Source organism: Lagenorhynchus albirostris, chromosome 16 (genome assembly GCF_949774975.1).
Source record: "Lagenorhynchus albirostris chromosome 16, mLagAlb1.1, whole genome shotgun sequence".
Taxonomy (NCBI): Eukaryota; Metazoa; Chordata; class Mammalia; order Artiodactyla; family Delphinidae; genus Lagenorhynchus; species Lagenorhynchus albirostris.
This window is the reverse complement of record NC_083110.1, coordinates 14,215,883-14,238,246: the sequence shown is the minus strand read 5'-3', so window position 1 is coordinate 14,238,246 and position 22,364 is coordinate 14,215,883. Positions and strand designations below refer to the sequence as shown.

Here is a 22,364-nt window from a genome sequence, read left to right as displayed (position 1 = left end):
TTCCATTTTGTGATTGCTGGTTTGGTTAAAACCGGGTAATAGAATCCTTCATTCCTTAATTGAACACACATAAAATCAATAAGATGCAACACAATGGAAATGAAATAAGCATAAGGACCACGTTAGCCTGTACATGCTGTGGATCTCCCAGGATCTCCTCAAGACACCTCTGCAAGGGAGGACAGGCCACCAAATGACCTATGGGCAAATGAGGGTGCCAGGATCAATCTGTATATTACATATTTGCAAGAGCTTATGTTTTTTTTTAAATAAGAAAACATAAATGGAGGTTCTAGTATTTATTCCCCACAGCCTACTTTGGAGACCAAGAGTAAAAAGAGTAGTGATAGGTAACCAAAGCTGTTATCTGAAACATCTGATCCTTTGTCTGAATATCAGTGAGCGATGTTTGTGTTCTAGGCACACAGCAGCATACGAGTCCTTCAGCTTGACCAGGGGGGAAATTTTCCGGAGTTAAGAGGCTGAGTTCTCTCTTTGAAACACCATTTGTCACCATATTGCTGGATCATTCTTTCTCCTCTGAGCTTCAATCATTCATGACCTCAGAAACAGACAACAAAGAAGTTGTAAAAGACATTTGTTTATCTTGAATACTATTCTATTCTCAGGTCCAGATAAGATTAATCTTCAAGCCTCAGCTTATTCTGGGACGTGCTGCAAAGTTTATTCAGTGGTTAAAGGTCAGAACATCCAACCATTCCGTGAATTAGAGATCTTGAAATGATGAGCCACTGTACGAGTATAGATTGTACCTAAGCTCCTTCTTTTATATTTTTTATTTGTCTTAGTCTTCTCAGGCTGCCGTAACAAAATGCCACAGGTAGAATGGCCTAAACAACATAAATTTATTCCTCACAGTTCCAGAAGCTGGCAAGTCCAAGATCAAGGTTCCAGCGGATTCAGATCGCAGTGCGGGCTCTCTTCCTGGCTTGCAGACAGCTGTCTTCTCACTGTGTGCTCACAGCCTTTCCTCCCGCCCTGGAGTGAGCTCTCTGGTGTCTCTTTCCATAAGGGTCCTAATCCTATCAGATCACGGCCCTATGCTTAAGACCTCACTGAACTTCAATTACTTCCAAAGACCCTATCTCCAAATGCAGTCACGTTGGGGGTTAGACCTTCAATGTATGAATTACGGGGAGACGCATTCAGTCCATAATATAATTTATATACTTTCTTTCAACACGTATTTATGGAGTGCCTTCCATGTGCCTGCCAACTACAGCCGAATTGCTGTTCTCATTCTAGAAGAGAGCAGACAATAGGTGTGCCCGTGTGTGCTTGTGCACATGTATATTAAAAGGAAAACCTACGTAGATTAGAGACAGGGAGTGAGAGGGTTGAGAGATGGGGCTATTGTAGAATAGGTGGTCGGGGACTGCCTCTCTGAGAAGAGGACAAAGGCGTAAACATCTGATGCAACTGAGGAACAAGCCTCTAAACACACGTTTAGAAGAAGAAAATCCAGGCTCAAAGGCCAACGGGCAGCAGTGTGAAGAAGGAAGAACAGAAAGGCCAGAGAGGCTGTGGGAGGGGAGAGTGATGGAGAAGGACGGAACAGAGGTGAGGGGCAGGCAGGTAAGGCTTTGGTGGCTAAGGTCAAGTCTGTGTCGTCACCAGGGCAAACCAATGGCTGGTTTCTGAGCAGAGGATTGACATGAACTAACGCATATACTTCCAAAGGGTCACCCTAAATTCTACCTGGATAACAGACCATGGGGGCAGGAGTCAGAGTGAGAAGATAAGCTTAGAGGCCTTTTCACAAATCCAAATGGGTGACGCTGGTCTGGAAGAGGGGTAGTGGAAGAGGTTAGATTTGGAACACCTTCTGGATTTCCTGATAGACTGGATATGAGATATGAAAGAAAGGATGCCCTCCCCCAAAACTTTGCACTGAAGTTAATTCTAGGGTTCAAAACCGAAGAGGAATGTAAAAGACCACTTGAAGGGTGTCCTCTCCTAGCGCTCTATACTTCTGCAACTTTTCACAGGTCAAATTAACTACGTTTGCCCTCGTTTAGTCAGTAGCTATCTCTCCCCCATTAGAATGTGAGCTCCTGGCAGGGCTTGTATCCCTCTGTCCAGTTCACCCTTATATCACCTGCACCAAGCTCAATGCCAGCCACTTTTGGAACCTTCACTGAATACTTTAAAGAATGACAAATGTCCAAAGCTTTGAGCAATCTTGAAGTTACATCTTATGAGAAACAGTTGAAGGAAGTGGGGATGCTGAAAAGGAAATATTTTCATTAGATGGCAGACAGGACTATAAAGATTGTATAATGTTTTCCAGCTTATCCTTACATGTTATTTAAACTCTATTTAATTGGTTTTGACTGACAAAACCAATTTTACCACTTTAAAAAGATGTTGTGTCTTCTATGCGATCAGCTGGCTAACACATTCTTCTGTAGACAGTTTTACTGTGATCTGACACGGTATCATAACCACATTATACATTTAATCTATTTAATAATTCTTAGAAAAGTATTATTTCTGCTAAAAATAATACATAGCCCTCCATTATTCAAACTCGAGCAAAACAGTAAAACCGAAGTGTGAGGACTACAGACAATTTTTGATTCCTTTTCAGTGATTGCAGACTGCCTCTCCCATAAACTTTTATACCAGCTGTTAAAAAGCTCTTCAAATTGATTTTGTTGCACTTCATTTTCACCCCTGCTTCCCATCACTGGGGAAATAAAAAAGAATAAAGAGACCAAAAGTTCTAGTGATGTGGAAGCAGGGTAGTGACCAGCCTAGGTATTCCTGGTCACTGGAAAGCCTGAATTATTCAAAGGTGACCATACTTAGAGCTGCGGGCAGAGCTAACACGCCATGTATTGGTTTCTAGCATTAACTTTTTATTTAAAAATTAAGTTCCTTTAACGCTTTCACGGAAATGTCATGGGACTGGGGCTTTGAAAGGCGAACGTGCGAAAGACTGCAGGGATGATGGAGAGCCTCTGTGCAAACTGCGAGAGAGACACACCAAGCGATGTGTGGTTTGTGATGTCAGCACAACCCGCAGATTGAATCGCTTAACTGCCCATTTCTTGGCTAGAGAAGGTCCCTACAAGAAAAGGCTGACCCTTGACATGACCAGAAACTTTCCCGAGCCTTGGCCTCCAGTTACAGAAGGAGTCGCACCCCTGCCAGCGCCCGAAGGGCATCCCAGAGGTGGGTGGTGGGGATGCCGACCCTGGGGCGGGGCGAGGCCCCTCGGGCCCAGCCGGAGAAGGGCGGGGTCACATGCGCAGGTCGGCCAAGCCTGGGGTGGGGGGCGCCCTGGCGCAAGGGGAGGGGGTGACAGCTCCGGAGGTGGAAGCGGGGAGGCGGCCCAGGGCCCCACCCGGATGACTCCCGAGCAGGCCGCAGCGGGGCGGAGGGGGCCGGAGGTGGGGCGGGGTCGGCCCCCCTCCCTCGAGGCTTCACAAAGCGCGTGCGCCAGCCCCAAGCCGTGGCCAGCAGGACCTCGAGCCCCCAAGCCACCGCCTCGGGGCCTCCAGCGTCCCCAGGTAGCGCGGGCGGGACCGTGCCGGAGGTGCGGGGGCGGGGTTAGGGGGGCTCTCAGCGCACCCCCTGTATCCGCAGACTCGGGGACGCTGGAGCTCGTTGCACCCCCCTGCACCCCTGAAAGGGAGGTGACCTGGTTACCTTACACTAACCTCCTGACAGCTGCCCGGCTGCACCGAGAACGCACGGGGCCGCAGAGGGTGCTTGCTTCCAGAATACCTTGGGTACTTTCTGCACCTGCCTACCAATTGTCCCCCAACACACACAGACACACACACACACGCACGCACGCACGCACGCACGCACACACACGCAGGCGGGGGCCTGAGGGATTAGAGGGATAGAGTCACTTCAGTCAGAAGAGATTAGAATCTGGGCTGGACGTGTCCACGCTGGGGTCTTCAGAAAGAAGGCGCAGCATCTGCGGCTCCTGGTGTCCGGCCCTCAGGTGACGCGAGATTGATTTTTCTTGGTTCCTTAGCTCTGAAAGCCCCCGGCTGTAAAACGGTTGGGTCTAGAAGGAAACTCTGATCCACAGAGGCTCTCCTTGCCCCGCTCTCCAACACCTTCCGATGTCTGGAAGAGGGGCAGACTGGAGGATTCTAAAGAGTTTGAGGTGGGTGTTGAAGGAAGCTTCGTTTTTACAACGTGTGAGTTTTCCAAAGAAGAAAACACAGACTCTCTTCGTTTGAAATAGGTTTTATTTTTCAATATACGTGTATGCGTTTTAACAGTAACTGGTGTTATCATCAGATAGTGAGTCCGGAGGGTATGGATGGCATCATTAGATTTGAAAACTAAGTTCACTGTATAGTTTTAGAAAAATTAACTGCTTCCTTGTGTGCCTTTTTATGTGCTGTATCACTGGGACGCATCTCTGTTGGGAATCCTGTCGTATCACCTTGGTGTCTTGTGAGGTTTCCTCTGGTGCTGGCCACCTGACCCGCGACAGAGCCCAATATATTCCCTTTTATATTTCGGGGTGCAAGCCCGTTTCCCAGGCCTCTAGCCTTGGTCTCTAGTGAGAAAAAAAGGGATCAGAAATGTGCCCTTGGCGAGTCTGGGAGCACGGAGGAACGGCGCAGATTTTTTTTTTCCTCATTAAAGTTTTCACGTATTGGCAAGTTAGAACCCAAACTATTGTTTACCACCTATCAGACGCACAGGGAAGTGTAAGGATTAACTAATAAAAGACTTGTAAAATGCCTCCTGAATATAAAATTCCATAAATATGTTAAATAGCAATAATCCACCCATTGTTAAATTTATAGAGCGGCTTCTGCCACGCATACAAGATGATTTAGAATGCATGTTTCCTGTCAATTAAACAATGAGTCTGGAATAAAATAATGAGTTCAGTTCTCATCTTATGAAACTCTGAAATAAAATGTCTCCCATAAGGCACCACTGGCGGAAAGCAGTATTTCAAAAAGCTATATATACGGAATGGCATTTATCTTATGGCTACAGGAAAAGGGACCCAGTGAACTCTGAAACAGAAATATTCAGCCCTGGTTCAAGTGTGCCTGAACCATAAATATTCCCTTACGTTTTGGATAAGTCAACGGGGAGGGCAAGCAGGTTTTGTGGGATGGCCTTATAGCTGTCCGCTAAAATCCATGAAATACGCCTCTCGGTATTTTAAGGCTGAAGTTCAATCTGTGGTTTTGTTCATAAACAAAGAAGAAAAGCTTCATGGTTGCCTGGATAAATTATTCATTCTTCCAATATCATGGGCTTGGTTTTTAAGCATCCTTAACACCAGCAATCATTTTAATATTATGCAGATAATTGAATTAGTTTGTTCCCAGTGGATTGAGTGACATATTAACATAACATTGTTCTCTTTGCATGTATTTAATAAGAAAGTGTATCATTCTTCTGTTTACCAGTCTCCTAGAGTAAAACCTGTTTCTCATATGCTAATTTTAAGTATAAATATTGCTATGGATGGTCTTTTCTGTCTTATGAAGACAACTCCAGATTTTCCACTAGCAGATTAAGGGGTGAGCAAAACCATGAAGTTGAAGATGCTTTTCCTTGATACCTTCCCACTTCCAGTGGCCTTTTCTTCTCATTTCCTTTACTCAGCCTCTCAGATGGAGAGCTGCTAAACAGACACCAGTCCAGTATCCCAGAACGTCCCCTCTGCCACCTCTCTTCCTTGATCTGCTCTACCTATTTTCTAACAGCTGGCTATGAGTGAAAGCGCACTAGGTGAAAAGTCACGAGAGTCTGCATTTATCAGGCGGCTATGATACACCTACCAGGCACTGTGCGGCATTATCTCATTAAATCCCGTTAACGAGCTGAGGCAGTAGATGTCAGCTGTGTTTCATACAAGAGGAAACTGAAGCTCAGGACCAAGGCACCTAGGCACTTCCTGATGCACTGTGATCCCTAAGAGAGGTTCCCCTTCTGGACTGAAGCATGCAAGGGTTCTCCCATTAACTAATTCGCCCCTTGATGAGTCCCTTAAACTCTCTGGGCCTCTGATTCCCTTTCTGTAGTCTTGGATTAAATGATCTCTCAGGGACAGAAGGGACTGTTCCAGGATTTTGGCTGCCAAGCACATAAGCTGCTCCTTCCAGGGGACTCCTGACTATGCCCTCCCCTGCCCTGCCCTTGCCTCCAACCCCTTTCCCTCGTTTATCTTTTTTCTTCCTTTAGGTCCAAGAAAATATCATCTACCCCACGAGGCTTTTCCCTGTCATTGCTCAGCCTTCTGTTATTCTCTATCTCATCCTTAGTGATCCTTCAGACCACTGGTTACAAACAGTGGTTATTTTATTTATGTGTCAGTTTACATGAGGTGGTTGTTCTATTTTGTTTCTTTGTTTATTTTTGGCTGTGTTGGGTCTTCGTTGCTGTGTGCAGGCTTTCTCTAGTTGCAGCGAGTGGGGGCTACTCTTCATTGCGCTTGTTTTTATCTTAGCACCCCCATCACTCCCCCCACGAGATTACAGGCAGCATGAGGCCAAGAGCTCTTTTTGTCTGTTTTCATTGTTTTACTTTCAGGGTCTAGCACCGTGCCACATGGCTGGTGATCAATATGTATATGTGTGTTGAATGAATAATTGTCTCTTAGAAAGGACATGTGCCGATGGCCAATATATTGTCCCTTCCTTGGATAACCTACATGAGCTATCACCTATCTTATGCTGCTAGAGTAAGTCCAAATTATGAATGGGGACCCAAGGATAGTGATGGAGACAGCAGGGCTACCCTTGGACAGCAGGACAAATGGACGCAGGCACATGGTCCAACCCCCATATTCTACAGCAGAGCAAACAACCTCAGGATGATAATAGACACTTGAGCTTAGAAGATACTTCAGGGACCATCCAATGGTCTAAACCATTGTTTTGTTGACAAGGAGACGAAAGCTCAGAAGAACACAGAACTGAAAGTATAGAACCTAGGCCTTCCGACTTCCAGACCAGCACTCTTTTCACCAAGAATCAAAAATCTCGGGGACCACCCAGTCAGCAGGGGTAGGGAGTAGTAGACAATGATGCTTTCTTTCAGAAATTCCAGAGATCCTTAGGTTTCCCAGACCAATCCTGGGTAGCAGCATTGGTACACAGCAGAGCACCCTACTTCATATAATCTTATTTTTTAATTTTGTATGGCCTCTATAAACTTCAGTGACTCATTCACTATTTTAATGATCCATCAGGTAGCCTTTTAATACCTATCATTAATTTACCAAGTCAAATAGTTGGGAGCTCCGAATGGGAAATCTACAGTGCTGAGCATTTAACACTAGTGTGATAAATTCCAGATACATTTAAAAGATGATTGATATTTTGAACTCCACATAACGATGGCTTGTTTTTAAGGACAAAAATAACTTTTCACCTCTAACTGGAGAGCAATCCTTGCTAGAGTATTACATCCCATAAATAAACAGTCCTTAAATTTTACAGGTCATAAAAATCATCCAATAGGCTTTTTAAAAACCCAGATAGCTTGGAGCCATTCTGAATTAATAGGTCTGAGGTTGGACCCAGACAGCTGCATTTTTAACAGATACCTTCCGTGATTTCTCAGTTGAATGGGCGGAAGATCTCACTTTGAGGTCCAATAATGATTTGGGTATGTTTTGAACTTTCCCAGAGTCCTTCTAAGAGGACATTTTAAACAAAAAATCGATGTGTTTGAATCCAGCAAGTAGAAGAGACGATCAAAATTAGTGTATTAGGTATTATGGACATCCACTTCCTTATAGTAAAAGCCATACATGTATCATGATTTAGCTACTAGGTTTGATATTGGCCCCAAATCAAGAATGTTCCAAAAAATGCTGAACTGGGCGATTGGGATTGACATGCATACACTGATGTGTATAAAATTGATGACTAATAAGAACCTGCAGTATAAAAAAGCAAACAAGTAAACAAAAAACAACTAATACTAAACTTTCTTTGGGTTATTTGTATGGAAATATGTTAATATAAATGTTTCAGACATTACATGAAATTTCTAAAAATCTTAAAAAAAAACACAATGTTCCAAAATGTTTCTGTTGGACCACAAAAATGAATCAGTAATTAGCAATAAGAGTTGAGGGTTAAGTTCAGTGGAGAAGTAAGGAAGCCCCTTGCCCTCTACATGATTATATTCCATACAGTTGAGAAATAAGATTAATATCCACGAAACATTCAAGGACAGGGTTGCAGGTCAGGTACAGGAGGCTCGGTTAAATTTGAATTTAAAACACAACAAATTATGTTTTAGTATAGGTATGTCCCATATAATACCTTTATTTGCTAAATCTGGCCACCTTGCTCAAGAAACATTCGCATTTAACGTCACCAGAACTGTGTGACTGTGTGTGTGTGTGTGTGTGTGTGTGTGTGTGTGTGTGTGTGTGTGTGTGTGTGTGTGTGTGTGTGTGTGTGTGTGTGTGTGGTGAAGCTTTAAAAACCTGATAAAAGCTCGGGACATGCTCCTGAGAAAAATGTCCAGTGGCACTTTGCCACAGAACTCCCATACGGTTCCATGGAGTCCAGGCTGCCAACGCTCTTGAGGACACTAGGGTCACCAGCCGAAAGAGGCCAGCGGATCAGGTATTTACTCTGGGCTGGGGAGGCCTGGAAGATGGCTTGGATCAGTGGAATTTGAACAGGGCCTTTAAGAGCAGTAGAATTTAAGCTGGATTGTGGGCTTAAGGGGCTTCTGAAGCTTTCGGAGGAAGCAGGTTCCCACAGGGTTTGAGGGTATTTAGAGAAATTAGCTTAGACAGGTTAAAAAAAAAAAAAGTCCAGATCATGGACAGACTTGGATTCTAAAGGGTTTAGGCAGCCTATGTTGGGAAATAGAGTGACCTCATCCATGTGTCAATTAGGGGAGGAAACATGATCAAACGAAAGGAGATGGTGTGGGGAGACCACAGGGAGCCTGGGCTCAGGACCAACAGGCTTGGTATAAGCTCCTCCATTAACAAGCTGGGACCCCTTCAACCTGTGGGCAGCTTCTGTGAGCCACCATCTCTTGAGCTGGGAATTGGGAATAATAATAGCGGCTACTAACGGGGTTGTCGTGAGGATAAAGTGAGCTCGTACAGTGATGGGCACAGTGCATGATACTGCGTAAATATTCAATCAGTGGTACTTGGTACTATCGTATGCTACTGCTGCTACCGCTGCTCTTGTTATTTAAGTAGGATTAGCCTCTGAGCAGCCGGCAAGAATGGTGGGGGGGGGAGGGAGGGAGACGCAAGAGGGAAGAGATATGGGAACATATGTAGATGTATAACTGATTCACTTTGTTATAAAGCAGAAACTAACACACCATTGTAAAGCAATTATACCCCAATAAAGATGTTAAAAAAAAAAAGAATGGTTCGGGGAGAGTGAAAGACGGGGAAAATGACTGTTTGATCTAGATTTGAACAAAGCTTTAAAATGTCTCTTTTCCAAGTTGAAATTTCATTATCAAAGATCAGTGAGGGCAGAAACAAGTTAGTTTCTACTTTTGACTGAGAATTTTTTTTACCATTTTTTTAAAATCAAGTACAGTTAATTTACAATGTTGTGTCAGTTTCAGGGGTATAGCAAAGTGATTCAGATATTATATATATATATATTTTTTTATGATTCTTTTCCATTATAGGTTATTACAAGATACTGAATATAGTTCCCTGTGCTATACAGTAGGTCCTTGTTGTCTGTTTTATATACAGGAGTATGTAAATGTTAATCCCAAACTCCTAATTTATCTCCTCTCCTCCCCGCTATCCCTTTTGGTAACCATAAATTTGTTTTCTATTTGACTGAGAATTTTAAAATAAATACATTCAAACTCTTCGTTACTTCTCCGAAGGGAGGGTGTATTAAAGATAACCCAAATAATTTGCTCTGATCCAGAGTCAAATGACCTTTTCTTTTTTTAAAACCTGTTACTCTTAATAGCAGCTTTGCTGTCTTACTTGTTTTGTCTTGGCTAGTATTTAAATTAATTTGCACACAGTGAGCTCAGACTAATCATTCAGAATGTTGTTCCCCAATGCCTTTTAAACAGCAAGGCAGATGAGTTTATTAGACAGAACTCACAAAACCACCTCCCTTCACAGAGCTAACTGATAACGGTGGAGGTGGGATCGTGAAGGCTCTGGAGCCAGGCTTCTTAGGTAGCAAACCCTGCTGGCTCCTCCCACTAGCTCTGTGACCAGCCAGGTCGTTTTGCTTCTTTAAACCTCAGTTTCTCCCTCTCTGTACACCAGAAGTAGTAACAGCCTTTACCTCGAATGTCATGAGCACAGAGGTCTCACACAGTACCTGGCACACTTTAACTATCACAGAGAATTCTGTGATCTCAGTCTTGTCTTCATCTCACCAGTATATTATTTCTTTAACATATTTATAGACAGTTTAATTCAGGAAAACAGCTAATAATGTGGGAGATACTTACAATCTTCAGTCACATCTTAACTTACTGATTTACACAGCCAGGGCTGTGTAGGGCATTTTCCAAGCCACAGAGTACAGTGTTCTTACTTCAAAGAATTTTTAATCCCAATTTTCATTACGTGTTCCTTTCCCCTCCTCACCCATCTTCAACTTTTCTAGCATGATTGGTGCCTTGCTAAAGAGCTTTGGGTTTCAAGCTGTACATTAAAGCATCTGGGCCCTAGAATTTACTTGGCTCATAAACCTATGTTACGGAACAACACAAGATCCGTTTAAGGTACACTACGGTTACATGTATGGCAGTTATATTTTATTTGGCCTGTGCTGAGCACCTTGAGGCCATCTCCCACAGTGCCTTCAAGATGGTAGACTCAACTATTGATCGAGTGAATTTCATGTGTAATAAAATACATGGCACTCTTTTTCTGAAAATACCTTTCCCTCACATTAGGAAATCAAGCTTTTTAAATAAAAGAAAATGAAAACAAGGAAAAGCTATCTAACCTTCACACAGATTAGTCTGATATTTCTAGACTGAAGTACTAAAAATGAATTTGAAAAGTGAATTTGGAGAACAACCATTCCTATTTTCTAGAAGAGATATGGATTATAACAAGCCTGTACCTCCAGGAGGGTCTCTGCATTAGCTGGTCTCTCTCTGGAATGCTCTTCCCTCCAATCCTGCTTGGCCCAGCTACGATGACACCTCCTCAGAGAGGTCTTCCCTGACCATCCAATCTCATTCATTTTCTATTACATTACTTTGTTTTATTCGTTACGGTACATTACCATCCACTTATTTCACGTTGTTTTTTCATTGCCTTCCCTCATCCCCACTAGACTAGGAGTACCCTGAGGTCAGAGGTCAAGTCTACATGTTTCCGCTGTTTTCCGAATAACTAGTACAGTGCTACGTGCTTAGTAGGTAGTCAGTAAATATTTTGTCACTTAGTTGAATGTCAAAAGACCAAGATCTGGTCTTCCAGGGTTATTCCGCTGCAAAGGGGTAATTTCTAATCTTTTGGGTCTAATTCACCTTTCAGAATTGGATTAAAATGAAACTCCTCCATGATAAAAATTTATATGCACAAACTTTTGCATATAATTTGAGAGTCCATAGACCTCAGGCTAGGAATTCCAGCTCTAAAAGTGTATGTATAGATTAAGAAAACGTAACTGAAATATTGAGCTGAATATCACAAAAAATTTTAATTACTATGAACACGAGTGTCCTAATGTTCATTTATGGTAATGAATTATGTGTTGCCTTGGGAAAATTCTGCAACCCTCCAAAAGGAAAAAATAAGCTGCCTATAAATGTTGTATATTTTATTTATATACTGGAAAGGAGTTAAAGCTTATAGAGAAAGGCTAATAAAAATACATACTGTAGAGCAATATAAAATATATTTCAAATAGGTAGGAAAAAAATGAGTCACAGGAAAAAAAAAATAAGGCTAGAAATGTAAGATAGAGCCAGGAGAGACAGTCATACTCAAAACATTTCCCCCCCCCCCCAGGGTGAAATGTGACAAGAGGTGCACTAGAATCATAGGAATGGGACTGTTCTCCCTTATCTGCTACCAAGACTGGCTGATTCAGGACAGTCCTCACTAGTTTCTTGCCTCAGTCTCCTCACTGATCCAATTCAGGGCTGGGTTTAATGGCTCTGCTGTCAATCTTTTTTTTTTTTAATTTTTTAAATTTAATTTTATTTTTTTATACAGCAGGTTCTTATTAGTCATCCATTTTATACACATCAGTGTATACATGTCAATCCCAATCACCCAATTCATCACACCACCACCACAACCCCTGCCATTTTCCCCCCTTGGTGTCTGTACCTTTGTTCTCTGCATCTGTGTCTCAATTTCTGCCCTGCAAACCGGTTCATCTGTACCACCTTTCTAGGTTCCACATACATGCGTTAATATACGATATTTGTTTTTCTCTTTCTGACTTACTTCACTCTATATGACAGTCTCTAGGTCCATCCACGTCTCAACCAATGACCCAATTTCGTTCCTTTTCATGGCTGAGTAATATTCCACTCTATATATGTACCACATCTTTTTTATCCATTCGTCTGTCGATGGGCATTTAGGTTGCTTCCATGACCTGGCTATTGTAAATAGTGCTGTAATGAACATTGGGGTGCATGTGTCTTTTTGAATTATGGTTTTCTCTGGGTATATGCCCAGTAGTGGGATTGCTGGATCATATGGTAATTCTATTTTTAGTTTTTTAAGGAACCTCCATACTGTTCTCCATAGTGGCTGTATCAATTTACATTCCCACCAACAGTGCAAGAGGGTTCCCTTTACTCCACACCCTCTCCAGCATTGGTTGTCTGTAGATTTTCTGATGTTGCCCATTCTAACCATACTCAAAACTTAAGCCATGAAATTCAATACTCTCGCTAGAAGACAGTAACAAATTCTATTCTCAGTTTTTTAGTAGCCAATGCAAAGGAGAGAAAAGTAATCAGTTATGCCTTGCAGAGGGTCATATTTTATATATATATGTATGTATGATTATATGTATTTAACAGCACACTGCTGCTTGAAAGAAGGAAGCTTGAGTGCAGGAATAAGGAATAGAGATTACGTTTCCAGTGTTTGTTTTTGGTAAGTGCCCTTGTACCTGAGCGTGAAATAACCTAGAGTAAAATGTTCAAAAAGAACTAGCACTGGGAATGTTTATAATCAAGATCTGATGGCGCTCTGTAATTTTTGTGAGCAGCGGGTCGAGCAGAAAGAGGCTTTGTTCGCCCAGTAAGACCCTCCTAGAACACAAGGGTGGACGGATAGGGGGAACAGACAAGGGAGACGAAGGTCTTTCTCCATTTTCTTACACCCCCATCAGTCCTGCAGCAGTCCACCCCTCCTGCTGGTGCACACAATTTAAATACAACAACTGGAGCTTTCCTGCTCCCCTTTAAGGGGTGTGCATCTAGGACGCTAACGTAAGTTCTTCCACCTAACCTTCGTTTCCTTGAATAGCAGTCCATCTGGGACTTCTCTGCCTTCTCTTCGAGAGAGCAAATACAAAAACTAGCTTCTCAGAACATTACGTGGATTTGTGGCATTCTCTGAGGGGCTATAAATGGATCACACTGACAGCTTTATTTGTCATTCTTAAATGGAATGTGTTTTTCCCCCTTTGTGTTAAATCGAAATCAGATGGCATTTCTTATTTCAATGTGGAATGTTTTTACTCTCATAATTGCAAAAGTACATTCACAACTGATACTGTTCTAATTGACAAAATTTGTGTTTCATTATTGGGAGGGAGGGTCCTGTATTTGGAATGTAACTGAGGGAAGACAACTTAGGCAACATTTTCATTTTGCCTATTTATTGAGAACCTGATACAGTTGATAGAATTCTGTCACCATATGGAAGCAGAGACAATTATAGTGCATGTAATGACATGGATTTTAGAAGCAAGGATATAAAAAGCTATACCCAGCAGAATAGCCACAATCCAGAGACATCAACATTTTTGAAATCTCGTCTCTCCTTTGCCTCCCCAGCTCGTCTCTGGTCCTATTCTTCTCTTCTCTTCCTGCCCTTGCAATGGCTCTGGTTCAATATATGCAGTGACAAAAATGGCAGGAGTAGGGTTAGAAAGTACTACCTTCATATCTTAGCATATTTTTACGTGCTAAAACCACTTGTTTTTCAGCCCAGATAAAATTTTTCCTTAAAAAATCCATATCATTCCCATCCACCCACTGCTGACTCTGAGTGCGAAAGGAAGCCCTCCCACTTTGATTTCTTAAATCCATCAGAAGCCTTCAGTGCTCTTGTTACTAATCTCAATACTGTGTTTATCTTTAGAATTTTTAAACACTGGGCTATGGGTCCATTTTTCTTGCTGAATTTATATCGGGGTTTATTTTCATATTCATTTCATACACACATGTTTTCAATAAAGCTGTCTTTAGTGAGTACCTACTATGTGCCAGACACTGTTAGGATGCAATGAATTGCATCAGGTATGCTCTGCCCTCATTTGGCCTACAGGCTGGTGGGGAAGACAAACAGTAAAGGAATCACCCAAGTAGGTTTGAAATTGCAGCTGTTCTAAATGCTACAGAGGAGAGACACAAGATTCCAGAAAATGAGATCTATATGATGTACAGGTAAGGAGTACAGGCAGAAGGCATGATGTACGGGACAGCCAAAATGTAAGGAAAGCAGAAGAGAGCAGGGGCAACGCGAGAGACAAGGGAAGCCAAGTGGCCGAAGGACAGGGAGCAACATAAACAACTTGAATCTGAGGACGTAATCAGGAGCCATCACCATGAAAGGCTTTTTAGCCGTAGCAAAGCATATCCCTTTAACCTAGCACCAATAAAAAGGTTGGTTTTGGGGGGGAACTTTTTTGAGGGGGAGGATTATAGTCAGTCACGTCATCAATTGTGTATTTCAAAAACGTATTTCTGGGGCTTCCCTGGTGGCGCAGTGGTTGAGAGTCCGCCTGCCAACACAGGGGACGCTGGTTCGTGCCCCGGTCCGGGAGGATCCCACATGCCGCGGAGCAACTAGGCCCGTGAGCCACAACTACTGAGCCTGCGCGTCTGGAGCCTGTGCTCCGCAACAAGAGAGACCGCGATAGTGAGAGGCCCACGCACCGCGATGAAGAGTGGCCCCCGCTTGCCACAACTAGAGAAAGCCCTCGCACAGAAACGAAGACCCAACACAGCCAAAATAAATAAATAAATAAACTCCTACCCCCAACATCTTCTTTAATTAAAAAAAAAAAACAAAGTATTTCTGGCTACAATGCAGAGTACTGGTTGGCCAGCGGCAAAAGTTATGTAGACCAACTGAACTTTTTGAGCAGAGATGCTGGTAGCTTGACTTAAGGGAGGAAGGATGAATTCTAAGGGGTCAGTGGATTCCAGAGAAGTGCAGGAGGTGAAATCGACAGGTCGCCTTCTGCAGTATTTATGTGGAGCCCACAAGGAAGTGTCAGGGAACACTGGCAGAAGAACAAGTCTGTGAAGACCAGTTTGTAAGTTCAGTGTTGGACATGCTGTGTTTCAGATGGCTTGCAGTCATCACAGAGCAGAGCAAGCAGACATGCGATTATGGGCGTGGAGCTTGTCAGAAAGCTCTGGGATCCGAACCAGAGATAGAAACTTGTGATTCAACTTCACATTCACTGGTCTGGATATGATCGACAGGATCCACAGTTGGAGATGACGCCACAGAAAGGGTATACAGTGAGTCATGGGAGAGAATGCTACGACCAAAGCCTTGAGGTATTCAAATCCATCGTGGCCATGTAGTGAAGGATAAGCCTGCTGAGGGTGAGGGGGGAGAACCAAGAGAAAGAAGGAAACCCAGGAGACAGCTGGCTCGTGGGACAAGGAAACAAGGATTTCCTTTTGAGAAGGTGCGAGTGGTCAGTTGCCTTGAATGTGGAAGACTGACAAAGGAGACACCTGTTTTGAATTAAAATAAAGAGAAACTGGAGATTGGTTCAAGATGGCGGAGTAGAAGGACGTGCTCTCATTCCCTCTTGCGAGAACTTTGGAATAACACTTAACTGCTGAACCATCATCTACAGGAAGACACTGTAACTCACCAAAAAAGATATCCCACATGCAAGGACAAAGGAGAAGCCTCAATGAGACGGTAAGAGGGGCGCTATCACAATAAAATCAAATCCCATAACTGCTGGGTGGGTGACTCACAAACTGGAGAACAATTATACCACATTAAGTACACCCACTGAGGTGAAGGTTCTAAGCCACATGTCAGGCTTCCCAACCTGGGGATCTGGAAACGGGAGGAGGAATTCCTTAGAGAATCAGACTTTGAAGGCTAGCGGGATTTGATTGCAGGACTTCGGCAGGCCTGGGGGAAACAGAGACTCCACTCTTGGAGGGCAGAAAGTAGTGTGCATATCAGAGCCCAGGGGAAGTAGCAGTGACCCCAGGGGAGACTGAACCAGACCTACCTGCTAGTGGCAGACGGTCTCCTGCAGAGGCGGGGGGCAGATGTGGCTTACCCTGAGGACAAGGACACTGGCAGCAGAAGTTCTGGGAAGTACGTCTTGGCGTGAATCCTACCAGAGTCTGCCATTAGCCCCACCAAAGAGCCCGGGTAGGCTCCAGTGTTGGGTGGCCTCAGGCCAAACAACCAAGAGGGAGGGAACACAGCCCCACCCATCAGCAGACAAGCGGATTAAAGTTCTACTGATCTGTGCTCACCAGAGCAACAGCAAGCTCTACCCACCACCAGTCCCTCCCATCAGGAAACTTCCACAAGCCTCCTGGATAGACTCATCCACCAGAGGGCAGACAGCACAGACAAGAAGAACTAGAATCCAGCAGCCTGTGGAACAAAAACCACATTCACAGAAAGACAGACAAGAAGAAAAGGCAGAGGGCTATGTACCAGATAAAGGAACAAGATAAAACCCCAGAAAAACAACTAAATGAAATGGAGATAGGCAACCTTCCAGAAAAAGAATTCAGAATAATGATAGTGAAGATGATCCAGGACCTTGGAAAAAGAATAGAGGCAAAGACTGAGAAGATGCAAGAAACATTTAACAAAGATCTAGAAGAATTAAAGAACAAACAAAGAAAGATGAATAATACAATAACTGAAATGAAAACTACACTAGAAGGAATCAACAGCAGAATAACTGAGGCAGAAGAACGGCTAAGTGACCTGGAAAACAGAATGGTGGAATTCATTGCTGAGGAACAGAATAAAGAAAAAAGAATGAAAAGAAATGAAGACAGCCTAAGAGACCTCTGGGACAACATGAAATGCAACAACATTCACATTATAGGCGTCCTAGAAGGAGAAGAAAGAGAGAAAGGACCCCAGAAAATATTTGAAGAGATTGTAGTCGAAAACGTCCCTAACATGGGAAAGGAAATAACCACCCAAGTCCAGGAGGCGCAGAGAGTCCCATACAGGATAAACCCAAAGAGAAACACGCTGAGACACAAAGTAATCAAACTGGCAAAAATTACAGACAAAGAAAAATTATGGAAAGCAGTAAGGGAAAAACGACAAATAACATACAAGGGAACTCCCATAGGTTAACAGCTGATTTCTCAGCAGAAACTCTACAAGCTAGAAGGGAGTGGCATGACATACTTAAAGTGATGAAAGGGAAGAACCTACAACCAAGATTACTCTACCCGGCAAGGATCTCACTCAGATTCGATGGAGAAATCAAAAGCTTTACAGACAAGCAAAAGCTAAGAAAATTCAGCATCACCAAACCAGCTCTACAACAAATGCTAAAGGAACTTCTCTAAGTGGGAAACACAAAAGAAAAGGGCCTACAAAAACAAACGCAAAACAATTAAGAAAATGGTGATAGGAACATACATATCGATAATTACCTTAAACGTGAATGGATTAAATGCGCCAACCAAAAGACACAGGCTTGCTGAATGGATAGAAAAACAAGACCCATAAATATGCTGTCTACAACAGATCCACTTCAGACCTAGGGACACATACAGACTGAAAGTGAGAGCATGGAAAAAGATATTCCATGCAAATGGAAATCAAAAGAAAGTTGGAGTAGCAATAGTCATATCAGATAAAATAGACTTTAAAATAAACAATGTTTCAAGAGACAAGGAAGGACACTACATAACGATCAAGGGATCAATCCAAGATATAACAATTATAAATACATATGCACCCAACATAGGAGCACCTCAATACATAAGGCAACGGCTAACAGGTCTAAAAGAGGAAATCGACAGTAACACAATAATAGTGGGGACTTGAACACCTCACTTACCCCAATGGACAGATCATCCAAACAGAAAATTAATAAGGAAACACAAGCTTTAAATGACACAATAGACCAGATAGATTTCATTGATATTTATAGGACATTCCATCCAAAAACAGCAGATTACACTTTCTTCTCAAGTGCGCACAGAACATTCTCCAGGATAGATCATATCTTGGGTCACAAATCAAGCCTCAGTAAATTTAAGAAAACTGAAATCATATCAAGCATCTTTTCTGACCACAACGCTATGAGATTAGAAATGAATTACAAGGGAAAAAATGTAAAAAACACAAACAGATGGAGGCTAAACAATATGTTACTAAATAACCAAGAGAGCACTGAAGAAATGAAAGAGGAAATCAAAAAATACCCAGAGACAAATGACAATGAAAACACGATGATCCAAAACCTGTGGGATGCAGCAAAAGCATTTCTAAAAGGGAAGTTTATAGCTATACAAGCCTACCTCAAGAAACAAGAAAAATCTCAAGTAAACAATCTAACGTTACACCTAAACAACTACAGAAAGAAGAACAAACAAAACCCAAAGGTAGCAGAAGGAAAGAAATCATAAAGATCAGAGCAGAAATAAATGAAATAGAAACAAAAGAAACAATAGCAAAGATCAATAAAACTAAAATCTGGTTCTTTGAGAAGATAAACAAAATTGATAAACCATTAGCCAGACTCAACAAGAAAAAGAGGGAGAGGACTCAAATCACTAAAATTAGAAATGAAAAAGGAGAAGTTACAACAGACACCACAGAAATACAAAGCAACCTAAGAGGCTACTACAAGCAACTCTATGCCAATAAAATGGACAACCTAGAAGAAATGGACAGATTCTTAGAAAGGTATAACCTTCCAAGACTGAATCAGGAAGAAACAGAAAATATGAACAGACCAATCACAAGGAATGAAATTGAAACTGTGATTAAAAATCTTCCAACAAACAGAAGTCCAGGACCAGGCGACTTCACAGGTGAATTCTATGAAACATTTAGAGAAGAGCTAACACCCATCCTTCTCAAACTCTTCCAAAAACTTGCAGAGGAAGGTACACTCCCAAACTCATTCTACGAGGCCACCATCACCCTGATACCAAAACCAGACAAAGATACTACAAAAAGAGAAAATTACAGACCAATATCACTGATGAAGATAGATGCAAAAATCCTCAACAAAATACTAGCAAACAGAATCCAACAACACATTAAAAGGATCATACACCATGATCAAGTGGGGTTTATCCCAGGGATGCAAGGATTCTTCAATATACACAAATCAATCAATGTGATACACCATATTAACAAATTGAAGAGTAAAAACCATATGATCATCTCCATAGATGCAGAAAAAGCTTTTGACAAAATTCAACACCCATTTATGATAAAAATTCTCCAGAAACTGGGCATAGAGGGAACCTACATCAACATACTAAAGGCCATATACAACAAACCCACAGCAAACATCATTCTCAATGGTGAAAAACCGAAAGCATTTCCTCTAAGATGAGCAACAAGACAAGGATGTCCACTCTCGCCACTATTATTCAACACAGTTCTGGAAGTCCTAGCCACGGCAATCAGAGAAGAAAAAGCAATAAAAGGAATACAAATTGGAAAAGAAGAAGTAAAACTGTCACTGTTTGCAGATGACATGACACTATACATAGAGAATCCTAAAGATGCCACCAAAAAACTACTACAGCTAATCAATTAATTTGTTAAAGTTGCAGGCTACAAAATTAATGCACAGAAATCCCTTGCATTCCTATACACTAATGATGAAAAATCTGAAAGAGAAATTAAGGAAACACTCCCATTTATCACTGCAACAAAAAGAATAAAATGCCGGGCTTCCCTGGTGGCGCAGTGGTTGAGAGTCCGCCTGCCGATGCAGGGGACGCGGGTTCGTGCCCCGGTCCGGGAAGATCCCACATGCTGTGGAGCGGCTGGGCCCATGAGCCATGGCCGCTGAGCCTGCGCGTCCGGAGCCTGTGCTCCGCAACGGGAGAGGCCACAACAGTGAGAGGCCCGCGTACGGCAAAAAAAGAAAAAAAAAAAAAGATGACTAAAAAGAAAAAAGAAAGAGAAATCACTAAATGATATGTCTGGGAAACAGACCTATAACTGGTTCTGAATGTGGTCATGCATATTTGAGACAATTTCACACGTTCATATTTTACACATATCTTAAGAAGATGCTAGGGAGAAAGTGTGATAGAGAGGAAAGCCATTTTGACATGTTGGCAACCACTAGAGAGAGAGTGGAACTGGGTGGAATCTGTGCACAGAACAGTCTGAGGTTCTGGGAATGTGAACTGGAGAGAAAATCAGACCCTGACACCAGGGAATTCTATGAGCTGCCTGTTCACCCGCCCGATGGTGCTCTTGTGAGCAGGGTAAATAGACCGAATGTTCATGGAGCAGTGTGGACTCACCTCACCCGCTTGCTAGCATTGCTGTGGTGGGGGAGGAGGCCATGGGCTGAGACACTGCAGAGTACATTCTCCTCAACTTCTGTGGCATGAGCTGCAGCCTCAACTTCCCTCCCTGCCCCTGGACAATACCAACGTGTGAGCCCACCCAGAGGGCAAGGAGTGGAAAGCTGTATCTCGGCACAGTGAGCACCGTGGTAAGGCAGAGGTCAGACTGAAGTGGTGTGAGCTGCAGACGGAAGGTAAGAAAAAAAGACGAGCGTCGGAACTTATTTACAGCAGTGCGGCTATGAAGGGGAAGAGAGATTGGAGGCCAACTGGAGAGAAATGAGTGGATGAGTCACCAACTTATTCATTCAACAAATAGGAAACTATCTTATATGCGTCGGGCAACGGGACAGCACCAGGAAGACATTTTCTATCCCTAATGGGAGATCAGATGTAAACACTTACTTGATTTTTATAAATTGATCAAAGACATTTGTCAAAATAATGAAGAGAGGAAAGTAATACTCTACCGCTATTTGGGTTTCTTTCTCATCTTCTCTCCTTTCATTACTTTTGTCTTCCAAATTTGGACAGTCTTGCTATTGTCGCCTATTCAGAAAATATCTTCTAAAATGGTGTCCGTAACCCATGTTCAGAGCTTTTCATGGTGCCATTTGACTTTATAAAAAACCATCTTACCGCCTTTTATACGGTACCCACAATATTCAAGCATGAAATATTACACCAGGGCACTTAGAAATGTGAATAAAGCAGGGTTTCCCTAGCTAGATTATAAGCTGAGAGCTCTTCACGATGCTGTATTTACAGCTATCAAAAGTAAAGCCAGGGCTTCCCTGGTGGCGCAGTGGTTGAGAGTCCACCTGCCGATGCAGGGGACACGGGTTCGTGCCCCGGTCCGGGAAGATCCCACATGCCGCGGAGCGGCTGGGCCCGTGAGCCATGGCCGCTGAGCCTGCGCGTCCGGAGCCTGTGCTCCGGAACGGGAGAGGCCACAACAGTGAGAGGCCCGCGTACCACCAAAAAAAAAAAAAAAAAAAAAGTAAAGCCAGAACTGCTACTTGTAAAAGAATGAAATTAGAACACTTCCTAACACCATACACAAAAATAAACTCAAAATGGATTAGAGACCTAAATGTAAGGCCGGACACTATAAAACTCTTAGAGGAAAACACAGGCAGAACGCTCTATGACATAAATCACAGCAAGATCCTTTTTGACCCACCTCCTTATTTTTGAAATAAAAACAAAAATAAACAAATGGGACCTAATGAAACTTAAAAGCTTTTGCAGAGCAAAGGAAACCATAAACAAGATGAAAAGACAGCCCTCAGAATGGGAGAAAGTATTTGCAAACAAAGAACTGACAAAGGATTCGTCTCCAAAATTTACAAGCAGCTCATGCAGCTCAATGTCAAAAAAACACACCCAATCCAATAATGGGCAGAACAGCTAAACAGACATTTCTCCAAAGATGGTATACAGATTGCCAACAGACACATGAAAGGATACTCAACATCACTAATCATTAGAGAAATGCAAATCAAAATTATAATAAGGTATCGCCTCACACAGGTCAGAATGGCCATCATCAAAAAATGTACAAACAGGGCTTCCCTGGTGGCGCAGTGGTTGGGAGTCCGCCTGCCGGTGCACGGGACACGGGTTCGTGCCCCGGTCCG

General features: G+C 42.7%; 1 protein-coding gene across 1 annotated transcript in view; it reads right to left on the bottom strand.

The window, feature by feature from the left end:
- Positions 1–425: 425 nt before the first annotated feature.
- CDK1 (cyclin dependent kinase 1) overlaps positions 426–22,364 on the bottom strand; it is a 221,929-nt gene continuing 199,990 nt past the window's right edge. Inside the window, exon 8 of the mRNA XM_060127188.1 lies at positions 426–562. Within this exon, the coding sequence (XP_059983171.1) occupies positions 548–562 (15 nt within the window). The 3' untranslated portion in view covers positions 426–547. The remainder of the gene's footprint in view (positions 563–22,364) is intronic.